Genomic DNA, 13,518 nt, shown 5'->3' with positions numbered 1-13,518 from the left:
GAATTACATGAAATGCGATTTGGCTGCAATCACGCTCCCCTCTCAGGTCTGACTAAGGGCTCCCAAGACTGAAATAATGTCATTTTGCCGTGATTTTGTTTGGTAACAATTGGATTCAGGACAATTTGATACTGATATACAAAACAAACAATGGACATTGATGGAAGCAGAGTATGTAAAGCTAACCAGATGAGAACGTATTATGACATGACGACATCGTCCGGGACGAAAATGGCAGTAATGGCCGCCCAACCGTGTGCCCAGGGAGGAGACCTAACTAATGCCAGGGCAGGCTACATGCTTCCAGCAAAGTAATGTGTTGGCTCACGGCCATGCCACACAGCAAGAGAAGAATTAAGTCCAACAGGCACGGTGGAAAATGTTCAACCCAAATAAATATAATGTAGGCCACAAACATGGGCAACAAAAATATCATCGCTGGCAGGTGGAAATCATTTGTTAATTTATTTGGTCAATTGATGCCCTACTCTGCATCGTACGATTATGTGGAAATCTACAAGCTTACATCGCAGTGCAACGTGTTGTGAGCTTGTAGATCTGATATTTTCGCTATATATTTATAAACTCCTGTTGCTGTCATTCAACAACTGTCCCACGGTCTATTTCTATACTACAATATACTCCTTCCCTATTTCACAATCACTATTCTCTTATGGACAACCATTGATGGTGTCCATAAGTGTAACAAGCCTACACGTGTCAGTATGGACGCTCTTATTATCTTACCCAGTCAGCATTTTTGTACTGGTACTTAGTATAGCAATGACCATTTAGGTGAACATCTCCATGTACTGTATGAGATGGGTTAGACATTGGTGCTCTGGGTCTCTTTGCCCTGCTGGTGGGCTAGAGCCTGGGCTGTTGTCTATAGGCCTCCTGTTATGTTTATCTGCCTGAATCTTCCTCTTTAAATTCACAAACCCTTCACCCTATAGCTCAACATTAATATCTTCTATGATAGTTGTCGCTGGGCTTTAAAAGTATTAACCCATTTAGGCCTGACGTTTTCTGAAAAACCTCATGTTTCTGTATCAGTGGTTCTCAAAAAAGGCACAATTTCACGATTTTTCAAAAATAGCAGACCTACAAGTTCATAGCGCGGCACCGAGTGCCGCACTATGAACTTGCTATTTTTCGATAGCTAAAGTATAACATAATGCTTATACACCAAAAGGGGTTCCCGACTTCCCGTAAAGAATGGGTTAACAATAGCTTGTGACTAAATAATTGGAAAACAGGATGTTTCTTACAAGGTTTCCACTCGACAGCGGCGTATATCTGCGTCATTTTGCTGATGAATACAAGACCCCATTTGTTAGCACTAAATGAAGAAAACAATTCGGGAGGGTAGGGGGTAGGGGGCATGCATTCAGGACCATGGAGAGCAACTCATTCAGCCTCTAATTCGCCGCGATGTGGTTAGATTTATCATGTGGCAGATGTTTGCGGGGGGACTTTTTTCTCCTCTCCCTCCGACTCAGACACACAGGTGCAGATGCCTTGAGGGGCGGGGGGGGGGGCACGCAGGTTTAACAACGGTGGCAATGATGGCAAACAGCTGGTCCAGGAGTCATTCGGTGTGACCTCCGACGCATTTGAATTTGCGACCCCTGAATAAACCTGTCAGATGTTGTTAGGTATGGGCTGCCGGGGCAATTCTCCAGCAGCGGGGCCACCTCCCCTCACCCTCTATCTGCTAAATATGCTACGTCGGTGCCAATGTCCTGGGGGAACCTGCTCTGACAGTGTGCAGCGGGAGTCTCCTGGCAAGTGCACAAAGGGCCTGACTCCAAGCCTAATGTATTCATTTCTGGCAGCTGTTGATATTTTTACGCACGGTTCCCTTAAGAATGGGAAAAGGCACAAAAGCCCTGCAACTCCAAAAGAAAGATGTAATACCGGCAGCAGACACTTGGGCACCCCTCTTTACGCCAAGGCCACGTGTTGAAAGGGGGGGGGGGGAGGCTTTGCAATGTGCACTTTACCGCATTACAGAAACACACATGTGCACACACACACAAACACACATGTGCACACACGCACACACACACACACACACACACACACACACACACACACAGTGTGTTTATTTCTATTCCCCTCCTCAAGCATACAGTAGTAGATTTCAAGAGATTGTGAGGACGATGTTTTAGTTAAACTCAGGTTAGGGATAGCATTTATACTCGTCATCATGTGTGCACGTGTGTCTCTGTGTGAGTGCGTGCGTGCATATACTTACGTATTCGCCGTACGCGTCCTGTACGACGGGCGGTGGCGGTCTGTATCCGGCCGGCGGGGGTGCGCCCCGGGCTCTCTGGGCGGGCACACCTCTCCCTCTGGTGGAGGGTACCCTGGAGGGTACCCGGCTGGGTGGGGCGCCTCTGGGCGCCACGCCACGGGGCACAGCGGCGTGGAGGGGAGGGACTCCTCCTCGACTCCTGGAACCAAACAAGACAAACGGCCACGGGCTTTTAGATCAAAGACCCGTTTAGCATTTCATCGACTGTGCGGTATGCACTAGGAAATCAGTGTTTGACAAACAACGAGTCGGCTCCCCATTTTTTTTATGGGTCACGACTCATACAAGTTTTGTATTCTAATGAATTCTAACGAATTATAGCAATTTTCTGATATATATTTTTTTATACAAGCTCACATCTTGACAGTAGGATCTGCTACTTTCACTGTTGATGAAATTGGGCCAAAGGGGTCAATTCATAATATGTTTTTGTAAGTTTGGACACACTTCTTTTGGAGCTAGAGCTGAAGGTATTTGGGAAGATTTTAGATGAAAGAACAGTACAGTACACTGAGTACAGACAGGGCAGAACATGAAAATGGTTGAAAATCACTGCTAGAGCCGTACAAATCTTTCCTTATGGGGGTCCTCGGGGGGGGGGGGGAACTACTTCTTTACAAGTAAAAGTACGGAATTGAAAATGTACTTGAGTAAAAGTACAAAAGTATTGGCATCAAAATTGACTTCTCTTTGTTGTATTATTTCACCTATGAAAGCCATTTATATAATTTATGTTAGCTATATGTTATATTTAACTATTTGCACAATAAGCTTAGGCTTCAGCCTACACCTTTTTGGTCAATGTTTCTTTTGCAAAAAACAAAGCAGGCACTGTATAAATCTGTTTTTAATGACCAAAATAAATAAACTGAACTGAACTGAACTACTTAAAGTACTAAAAGTAAAAGTACTAATTGTGCAGAAAGTGCAATTTCACAAGTTCAAAATGTGTAGAAAATCTATTGAAAATAGCCGATCTACAAGCTCAACAATGCGTCGCGTTGCAACGCATTGTGGCTCTGAGATGTAGTGGAGTAGAAGTCAAAGTACTGGAAATTGGAAATACTCAAGTAAAGTACAAATACCTCAAAATTGTACTTAAGTAAAAGTACTTAGTTACTTTCCACTACTGGATATGTCGGAAAGATAATGTTTGAGTGGGTTTTTGGTTCCGTTGGGTTTTGGTTGTGTCACACTTAATAAGCTGGACTCAGACTACAATGTAATCAAGATAATCAATATGATTTTGGGAGTATGGGGGTGGGGGTTGACACACCACGTACAATGGTGTAATACAATAATAGACTACATGTTCAGAGCAGAAACGTAGCCTACATTTTAATTGGGTGTGTGGGGGAAGCTGGCCCCAAACATTTTGAGAAACACTGCGCTAGTGTAAGCGGTTTAAAGATCCAGTCTTAAGCCTGCCGATTTGCTCACAGACACTCAGGGCTGTCCTGATCATTTTCAGACATGTTTGATATTTTGTCTGGATCACTGCAGTCTGAGTGGAACGACACAGTAGTTAGCCTGTTTTAGTCTCAACACTGAAAATAGCTGATCTACTAACTATTCACTGAAAACAGCCGATCTACAATTCACCATTATGGGGACTGCCCAGAGATCCGAAGTCCCGTTAGTCCGAACATGCATTAAGGTTGGCGAACATGCACTGCTCCCGTGCTTGCGGTTATGTTTAGGTTAGGGTTAGAGATAGGGATAGTAATTTCGGAACAATGAACCTTCTGACTAATGACACGGCACCCTATATATACTGTGTGTGTGTGTGTGTGTGTGTGTGTGTGTGTGTGTGTGTGTGTGTGTGTGTGTGTGTGTGTACGTGTGTGTGTGTGTGTGTGTGTGTGTGTACATTTATTTTGTGGAAAAAGAGGACCCCTTGGTTCCCTCTCCCCTTTCTTGTGGTTACACGATGGAAACTACTTTACTTAAACTGTGACCATGAAGTTGATTCTATTCAAATATATTCTGTGTATGTTCTGACAAAAAATCTTTTTACGCTCCAAAAGGGTGGAGGGAGGGGTGGGGGGGATGCTTTGACCACATCATTTGTACCTGTCAAAATGTCTCAATGGAAGGGCAGGGAGACCACCTACAACCACAGCAGATGTACAGTATATTGTATTAAAGGGGGATGTAAGTGATAGTTGGTGAAATAATTGTATTATATTTGTAATTGTATTATGAGCCAATCTGATTGCAAGGCTGGCAGAGATAAGAGCACACACCTATTTGGTCCCTCAAGCTCTTTAGTAAACAAAATAAATACAGTTTCAGGTCAGGTCTGAACTACAAGCTCACCATTAACTGCTTTACCCCAAAAATAATTACCCTACGGCGACAGCCAGCCGAATTTTCCGGAAGTGCATTATTTGTCAATGGGGACCCGGCAACTACTGGCGAATGGCGATAGAGGCGATAGCAGGCGAACATGGGCGATGGTCGAAAAGTGGGCGGAGGAACGTCAGCCGAAAAGATAAAAATCTTTTCATCTTTTGGGCGACGTCGCCCGGCAATAGTGGGCGATAGCCAATGAAATTCAAGCAACGGTTGCCGTTGGTCTCTAAGGTCTCCTGCTGTTAAAGTGTAGTGTTAGGATCTCGATAAGCTCACTGTGTTGCATCATGATGTGATTGACAATCACTGTAAGTGTTGAATTCTTGCTTTGGAAGAGTGAGAGGTGGCAATGTTCACACCTTATTGTATGAGTTATTCCAACACGGTTGAAAATAACTTTTTTTTTAGGGTACCTTTAAATAAAAACAAAGTAAGGAAAGGAAAAACTTCCTGGGGTAATTTTAATTATCATGATTGAGAAGTTTCTGCAGAAGCGTGAAAACACAGCGTTCTGATCTGTTGCCAGTGAATTCAAAACCGTTCCACCGATAATGACAGCTATAGACAGGTGGTCTCGTAGAACTTGATTTTTTTGCACCCAAATGAGTTTTCATTTTTAAAAAGGCAGCCAGCGCACTGATCTATCTCCAGCACTAACTTTATTCATACACTGAAACCCCCCCAGAGGGACCTCTATCAGGTCACTGTTTCACTGCTTTCCATTTCATCTTTAATGGAGCTGTAGATTACAGATCTGGGGCACGCCGTAAATCTTCTCTCTCGCATTTCATGGCTAAAGGGGGACATCATAAAATAGACACTGATGTAAAAAATATCCATTCATTGTCAATGGGATCTTAATATTTGTGTTAGGACAAAGTTTGTGCACACACACCAAAAGCTGGACATAAGGGGGGGGCTATAGTGCCCCACAAAAATCACACTTGTGTGAAGTGATGGGCGCTCACTGTATTTATATCGGCCACATGACATCTTACGTCGTCCCTCAGTGCCCTAAACAAACATGACCATCCATTATAGACTTATTCACATAATTTCTGACTTCATCATGCATCTCGGTTAGAATATTAACGCTCCTAACGAGAGATCAGTTTTACGACGACGAAATAACTAAAGGAACATTTCACCTCCCGGTTTTGGGGGCACATGAAAGGCAGGGGTTTTCAGAGTAAAATCTCCCTTATCTGCTTGGCACTCTAGCGCCATTATTCTGAAAAGTTCCCCCGGCACCCAAAGTGCTCTAAACAAACAATCATATTTAATCATAGTTTTTCTATTGTGAATTTTCTAGTTATTATTCCTGTGCAGCACTTTGTGGCTCATGCCTATAGAAAGGTGCTATATAAATAAAGTTATTATTAAATAAAATTATTATAGACGTGGCTGCCACATGCATGCTGTAATCTCCAAAAGCCATGCGGAAAAGAATGGCCTCTATAAACTCATAACTTGTCGCATCATCGCATGGCTGTAATTACAATGTAATTCAAACAGCAGCCATTTACATTCTGTCACAGAGCAATGCAACACGCTCTACTGTATATGACCTTGTTTATCTTTCTCTTTTTTATATATGTTTGCCTATAATGACATGCAAAAGAACAGGGACGCCAGGTTGGAAGTAGCCTGGGGTCCACCTATGCTTTCTATGGCAATCTAGACGCAGCTGCGCGACAGAGAGAGAGAGGAGTGTGTGTGTACGTCTGTGCGTCAATTTAACAAAGGTGCAGACAATCAGAAATCAGCAGAGAGTGATCGACGTTTGCGCTACTCTATGCCGTATTGAAGTGGAGTCTGCCCCAGACTTTTTTTTCCCTGGAAATAAAAACGTCTGGGTTTCCGAGGCTAGGTTGGAAGTGGTTAACAAAAAACATGCCAAGAACGCGAAGTCTCGGTTTTAGCCTGTTTCTCCCCCGTGTGCCAAAACCAGAAATCTTGTTTTTGATTCATGTCACTTAATCCAGTATCCATTTGTCAAAACCATGGAGAGCTCCGTAGATTTAGAGTTATGAGCCTTTTCAGTCAGCCTGTATACAAGAGCAGTCCGCATGAGCGAAACACAAGGAGTCAGCTTCAGAAGGAAAGGCCAAGCCAAAAAATATAAAATGATTATAGCGATTATCATTATATTATCATCATCATCCTTTTAGCTGCTGTACGATGAACTAATATAAATCCGTCTTCACTCAGTAGTGTGATTTATTAAAAGTAATGCAGGCTACAGAACACTGGATACAGCATGCAGAGTGTATAGCACATATATGTTGCTGTTCAAGGGCCTGTGGGGCATTGTTTCTTATCAGCACTAATAAAGAGACCGTATTAGACATGGTAAATGCTAATTAAACTATAATTCCAACCACAGCCAATTAAATTCTGTCCCCGAGCAATACAAACACCTTCTGTGTGACCTTGTTTATCTTTATAAATCCAATGAAAAGATTGTTTGTTTGCTTTTACAAAACACAAAAGGTAAACAGTGCGGCGGTCGATTTTGTTTTCCTCCAGTCAAGTTTTTAAAGCCCGGCGTCGGTGCAGACAATTGCGAAGGCCTTGAGGATTTGTGCTTTTGTTCTCGCGGACTCTCTGAGGATTGTAGATTCAGTAGGACAGTCGATAAACGGCTGTAAAATGCAGATCAGTTGCATCTCAGGGCTTTTATGCAAATTGACATTGTTTTGTGCTACCAGACATTGCATCAGTGTACAATCTCGCACATCATATGATACAGTTTTTGTTACAATGAAACATAAACGTTCAGTCTGATGGGCTCACCAACTGGTCTAATGGGTTTCAGATACGTTAGTCCTAACTTAAAGCTATACTTTTTTTTGCTTAAACCTACTCGTTGACGGTATCGAGAAAGTTATTCGAAGCAGACGGCACACCATACTGGACAGCAGATGTGCCTCCATCTTTATAAATACCCATCGACGGCATAAACCGATACGTCTCGCAGCATTCTGCACTGCAGCGCATTGTGGGGTTTTTGTACAGGTTAAAAACTACAGAAGGATACAAAATATGGAAGGTTGACCTTTAGTCTGTGATGTACGCAACACAGCTGCAGCTAATAAAGAATAATAATGGGTGTGTTGGATTTAGGTGTGCCACTGTGTTAAGGGTGCAAGCAGCTGACTGTTGACTGTGGATTTGTATCTGCCGGGTCTCACGTGTGGAAAGCCAACATCTTTGTATTTAATGATAATGCAGACATCATCATTTAAAACAATGAATTACAGAATCATGATTTCATCATCAAGACAAGACAAACTCAAAAAAGAAAACAAAAAACAGCAAAAACAACCCCCAACCCCAGAAAGGTAAACTACAAAGCTGAAAAGCCAACATCTTAACCACTAGGCCGGGGGAGATATTAGACTTTTAGGTCATCAGGCTGAGGCTGTGAATGTGAGCCAACACTTGCACATGGACACACCTCAATCTAACACACCTGTTATTTATATATGTTTTTGTTTCAGCTGTGTTGCTTATATTGTCACAGGGTACTAAATATCAGCCTGCCATGTTTTTTTCTGTAGTTTTTATCCTGTACAGTACAGGAACACAAATGACAAAACTCAGCCTATAGGGTGTCATTGCCCTTAGACATTTTTTGCTACAGTATATGCACAGTACAGGATGCATTTACGTATGTGGGCACCATGTGTTAGCGCCTGGTGCAACACGCCCCGAGTTAGTCATGCGTGTGTTTTAGGCATTTGCATTAATTAAACCATTCAGAGTGTCAGCTGCCATCACCTTTTAAGAACGATCTGCGCCCGGCGTGAGGCGCAAGTCCTATATTTAAGTGGCAGAGATCAGAAGACGCACACAACGCTTCGTAACTCTGAAGAAGACTCACCTCAAGCTCCACCTTATCCGTATTTTGATAGTGTTTTGTTTAGACCACTGCTTTGTTCTTGGTTTTACCTGTGATCCTTGAGGCACTTTACCCGTTTACCGAGGCACTACACTCGCCATGCGCTTCTGTTTACCTTGCTTATTGGACGTCTCTCTGGACAGACGAGCGTCTACTAGCTACACGCCAAAACTGTCAATTATTGTTTTATAACAGCTTTGTCTGAAGCGTCGTTGTGCCGCAACCGTGCCGAGCAGAAGATATAGGAAGACGGAACGAACAGGCACGATTCCACAGCGTGTACACATATACAAAGTCGGTGCGGTTTGGGAAGCAGCTTGTCTTACCTGGGAGCCCCAGGAGCAGGTGGTGTTCCTCTGCTGCGTGTCGGGGGCGCAGACTTGCCCCGCACAGCCGGCACCTTGGCGTCTTCCGAGCCGCCATTCAAGTACGTGAGCTCCTGCAGCTGGGCCTGTCTGATCTCATCATTGTAGTCCTGCACGTGCACGCACAACGCACCCCACACACACACACACACACACACACACGCACAGTTACTACACTTGTGAGGACAGCTTGTAGAAGATTGTAATCTTAACCACTTGAAATCCAGCATCCATATGTAAATAATTAATAATCATTTCCTCCCGACACAGGCCAGGAAGGAGGGCTTGTACAGTACAGTACAGTACAGTACAGCACAGCACCACTCACTTCAGACGCGTCAGATTTTTCCATTTTGTTTCCCAGTTTTGATTTAGTTATGAGCACTTTCAAGAAAATATTGAAAAGTAAACTGTTTGGACGGCTGTTCTTGGGAGCTGGGAAGGTCGGAAGGTTTCCACACCATATGTGACCAGTGCCAGAGATTTAAACCACAACTCGGCAATAGCATATAGCAATAGAATCTAAAATTAGATTCTTTATTTTTTTTTGGTGGTTTTCGTTTTTAGCCACATAAAAACAGTTGGAATGTTAAAGAATGTTTTTATTCCATCAGAAAGTCATTTAAGTGTCATTAAGTCATTGTAATTGCGTAAACAAGTCACTATGTTTAATGTTTAAACCATTGAGTTAGCAATGCTAACCAATGCTAATCAGAAAATCAGCTTTACCTTCAAAGTATGCAAATTCCGCTAAAATTCCGCTTTTTGTACACAATCGTTTTTGAAGATAATACTAGTCTTTCACTAACTGGCTAACAGACATAGCAGAGAAAGAAGTATTAACAGTCGTATTTTGTAAAAAGTGTGCTTATTTTCGGTCCTCCTAAAGCTAATTCATGCGAATGTTTTAGCTAGGGGCACTGGTCATCACAACAATGGAACATGGCTTCTTATTTCCAATAGCAGAGAAGAAGAAGAAGAAGAAGACTAGCATGTATTGTAAACATTGTAACATTATGTCACCATAACGTGGTTCTTATTAGTTACTTTGGAATGTACCTGCCATGAAAATTAAGGTCATAATAATGCAGATCACATCGATATGTAATATAACGCGATAATGTACTTGTTTTAGCTACAGGATTGACGATTGATATCAATATATAATGCTAAATGTAGCTAACGGATATTTTTTGCAGGGTTGCCAGGTTCTGCGAGAGAAACAAGCAACCCGTATATGAAAACAAGCCCAAAATAAGCAAAAATAGCCGATCTACAAGCATATAACAAAACCAATCTTGTCCCTGGCATACATTATTTTCAGATGGGGGTTCTGCAGACAAATAATAATAATAACAGGCTAATATAGCTATCTTATTTGTACTCATCTGGACCATTTACATAAGCCTAATTTTTGCCTAACTTGTGGAAGTACAAAATGGCAAATAAATGCAGTAGCCTATTTAAAAAAGGAGAGATAATAGGCAAACTATCAATTATAACAACATTCTCTAATTGTGAAGACTTATTGGTACAGTAGGCCTATGCATTCTTTTTCTTTAGAAACATGGCCAACTAATTATAATAAGCAGACATGGCAACACTGCTGGTTGGCTAATGGAGGAATGAAGGGAAAACAGCGCCCCCTAAAGTGACAGATCACTGCTGATATCTTTGAAGGGGGAATTCTCCAATTTAACATTTCTGGTTCAACAAGTTTCAAATGGTCATATCTTCTTCATTTCCCCCCCAATTTCAATGAGCAATGCATCATATGAAAGGTTACAGTGTGCAGTTTCATAATATGTAAAGAACTGAAAAATGACCATGGCCCCCTTGTATATCAAACTACTGGCACTGGTCACATATGTTACATATAACAGGCTCACAACATGTCGCGACGCAATGCTTGTGGATCGGCTACTTTTGGTTGCTCAACACAGTCCCGTATAACTCAACACCTGCACGTATAACTCCAACCCCAAGCCATAAACATGACCTCCAAGTACCTCGTCTTAACCCTAACCAGCACCTTGTTCTAAATGGTAACACCTTTCAACCCTCTCAACTCTCTTGTCAGGACCAGGACAGTATCCTTACAATGTCTATATCTCACACACACACTCACGCACGCACAAACACACACACACACACACACGCACACACGCGCACACACACGCACAGCGTGCGCTCGCTCGCTTTCAATTACACTGTATTAAATTACGTCCTTTATCTCCAGGGTTACAGCCCCGGGAATATCTAATTAATGTACTTTACAGTGCCGGCGTGACCGCTACCCCCGAGGCTGTGAAACATTTCAGATACCCCGCTGATAAACCCCGCGGGCGGGACCCCGTTTGGCTTTATCGCCGCACAGTTGTTTCCATCGGCGGAATTAAAAAGCCCGCAATTAATATGGAAATAGGTCTTTATTCACGCAGTGATTGATTTGATTGTCGTGTGGGGAACCGTATCGACATGTGACATGACGTTGACTACAGCAGGTACTGTATTGGGGGTGGGGGTGGGGGAAACATTACAGTTCATTTATAATGGATGGAGCGTGAGAGTGACTGGGTTTCCGCTGGGACTGGGAGTGCCACAGTGGCCCACTCTGAGGGACTACTATTACCTTCTGAGTGTGTTAAGCCATTCTTGTTGTACCCACCTCCACGACTAATTAGAGTTCTCATGGGGCCGGCCGACTAATTAGCATAGATTTTTAGGCCCGACCCGGCCCTAAGACGTCGGGTCGGGTCTGGTCGGGGTTTGTGCAGAATTTGAGAACTCTACACAGAGTAAAAGTGTGAAACGCCAGTCAGCACCATCTTCATAATAGATAAATACACAAACAGACAGAACAGAACTCTTATTTTTATTATTAAAAAGTGTCAGGCTTATGTGGACTCGCAGCGTGGCGCATTGTCTACTTGTAGGTTGTTTATTTTCGGTGAAGAGATTTGGTCTTTTGGTGTAGACTGTAGATGGAATAGAAAATGTATAGAAAATATATTGTGTAAATAAATAAATAAAGACTACTACTTAGTTGCAACACAATTTGATAAATTATGTTATGGGGTCCCTGCTTCATCTCCTTGGACTGAAAGACATTGAAGAGGCCTGCTCTACACCAAATCTCCTATTCCAGGAATGTACAGTGACTGTAGTGTATAGACAAACTAAAAAGTGAGGGGGAAGAGTCTGACACACTGCCAAAAACAGATTGGCTGAGATCAGATAATATACGTTTAACCACGTGAACCCTATCGTCCCTTTTCTGGTGCAAATGTTAGGCGAAAATAGCAGATCTACAAGATTGTATAGAGCTGGCGGGTCAGGATGCAAGTGGTTAATGGCCTTTAATAAATATTCTGCACAAAAAAGTATATTCAACATAATCACAGCAATCGGAAGCAAAACGGCAAAACAGCGGAACAACAAATACAGCATCTCTCTCTCTCTCTCTCTCTCTCTCTCTCGCTGTTATCAGTCGCTACGCAGGTGTACAGATAACAATGTTCGCACCCATATCCCCATGACCCAATTATGTGTAATCACCGTGATTGTGCAGTAACAAAACAAACAACCAAAAGACAACCAAGATATATGTGAGAGAGAGCGAGAGAGCGAGAGAGAGCGAGAGAGAGAGAGAGAGAGGTGGGGGGGGGGGGGGGGGAGACATGCAGGCAGGCAGGCAGGCAGGCAGACAGACAGACAGACAGACAGACATAGAGGGGGCATAGAGATGCAGAGAGAGAGAGACAGAGAGGTCTATATCATTTCTAAATGAGCATAGACGTTTTGTTCAGAAGTTATATTTCTCTAGACAGACAGACAGAACATACTGGTATGAGGAACTTCTTGATCTCCTCCAGAGCGTGACCCATCCTGGCGTAGGCCTCTGCCGGCGGTGCAAACACCTCGATGAGAACGTGCAGGTCTTCGTTGAGGTGATGATATTTGGCCTCTCCGCCCTTTCGTAGCTCCTCTTCCTGTCGGAAACAACACACACACACACACACACACACACACACACACACACACACACACACACACACACACAGAGAGAACCACTGCATTTTATATCCCATACGTATCAACATACGTTTGTCAGAAAAGTGTAACATTGTAGAAGGATGGGTAAGGCACTGGTTCTCAAACTTAACATTTTCGAGAACCCTCATAACACTATAGACTACTATAGAGTGTACAAATGCTTCACCAAATTTGGAGCCATACATCATAGATGACGTCATAGATGTCTGCTGTCATAGATGATGTCACAGGCTGCAACATGAAGTCGGAGATCCACATTGGAGGCACACGTACCGTTCCTTCCTACACGTTGACATGTTTGATGTCTGCTGCTAAACGATGTCTCATCTGCACATGAGACTACGGGTATATATTACAGCACAAGTGATAAAAACGTGGCGAGGAGCTCCCGGTTTGGGGCCGTGGGCTGGAGCCACGGGGTTGGAGCCTTGGGTGGATGGGTTAAAAATGGAAGCGAACGGGGGGCTGGCGTGGTAATTGCCGATGTCAGCCGATGACACGCATTACCCTGGCGGCCA

General features: G+C 43.1%; 1 protein-coding gene across 1 annotated transcript in view; it reads right to left on the bottom strand.

Annotated features, from left to right (window-relative positions):
• khdrbs3 (KH domain containing, RNA binding, signal transduction associated 3) overlaps positions 1 to 13,518 on the bottom strand; it is a 128,331-nt gene that overhangs the window by 25,579 nt on the left and 89,234 nt on the right. Inside the window, exons 4-6 of the mRNA XM_083762273.1 lie at positions 12,790 to 12,936; positions 8,906 to 9,054; positions 2,261 to 2,459 (exon numbers count right to left, since the gene is read on the bottom strand). Coding sequence (XP_083618399.1) covers positions 2,261 to 2,459; positions 8,906 to 9,054; positions 12,790 to 12,936 — 495 coding nt within the window. The remainder of the gene's footprint in view (positions 1 to 2,260; positions 2,460 to 8,905; positions 9,055 to 12,789; positions 12,937 to 13,518) is intronic.

Source organism: Protomyctophum parallelum (genome assembly GCF_964188405.1).
Source record: "Protomyctophum parallelum genome assembly, chromosome: 1".
In the NCBI taxonomy this organism is placed as follows: domain Eukaryota; kingdom Metazoa; phylum Chordata; class Actinopteri; order Myctophiformes; family Myctophidae; genus Protomyctophum; species Protomyctophum parallelum.
This window is presented reverse-complemented; position numbering and strand designations above follow the sequence as displayed.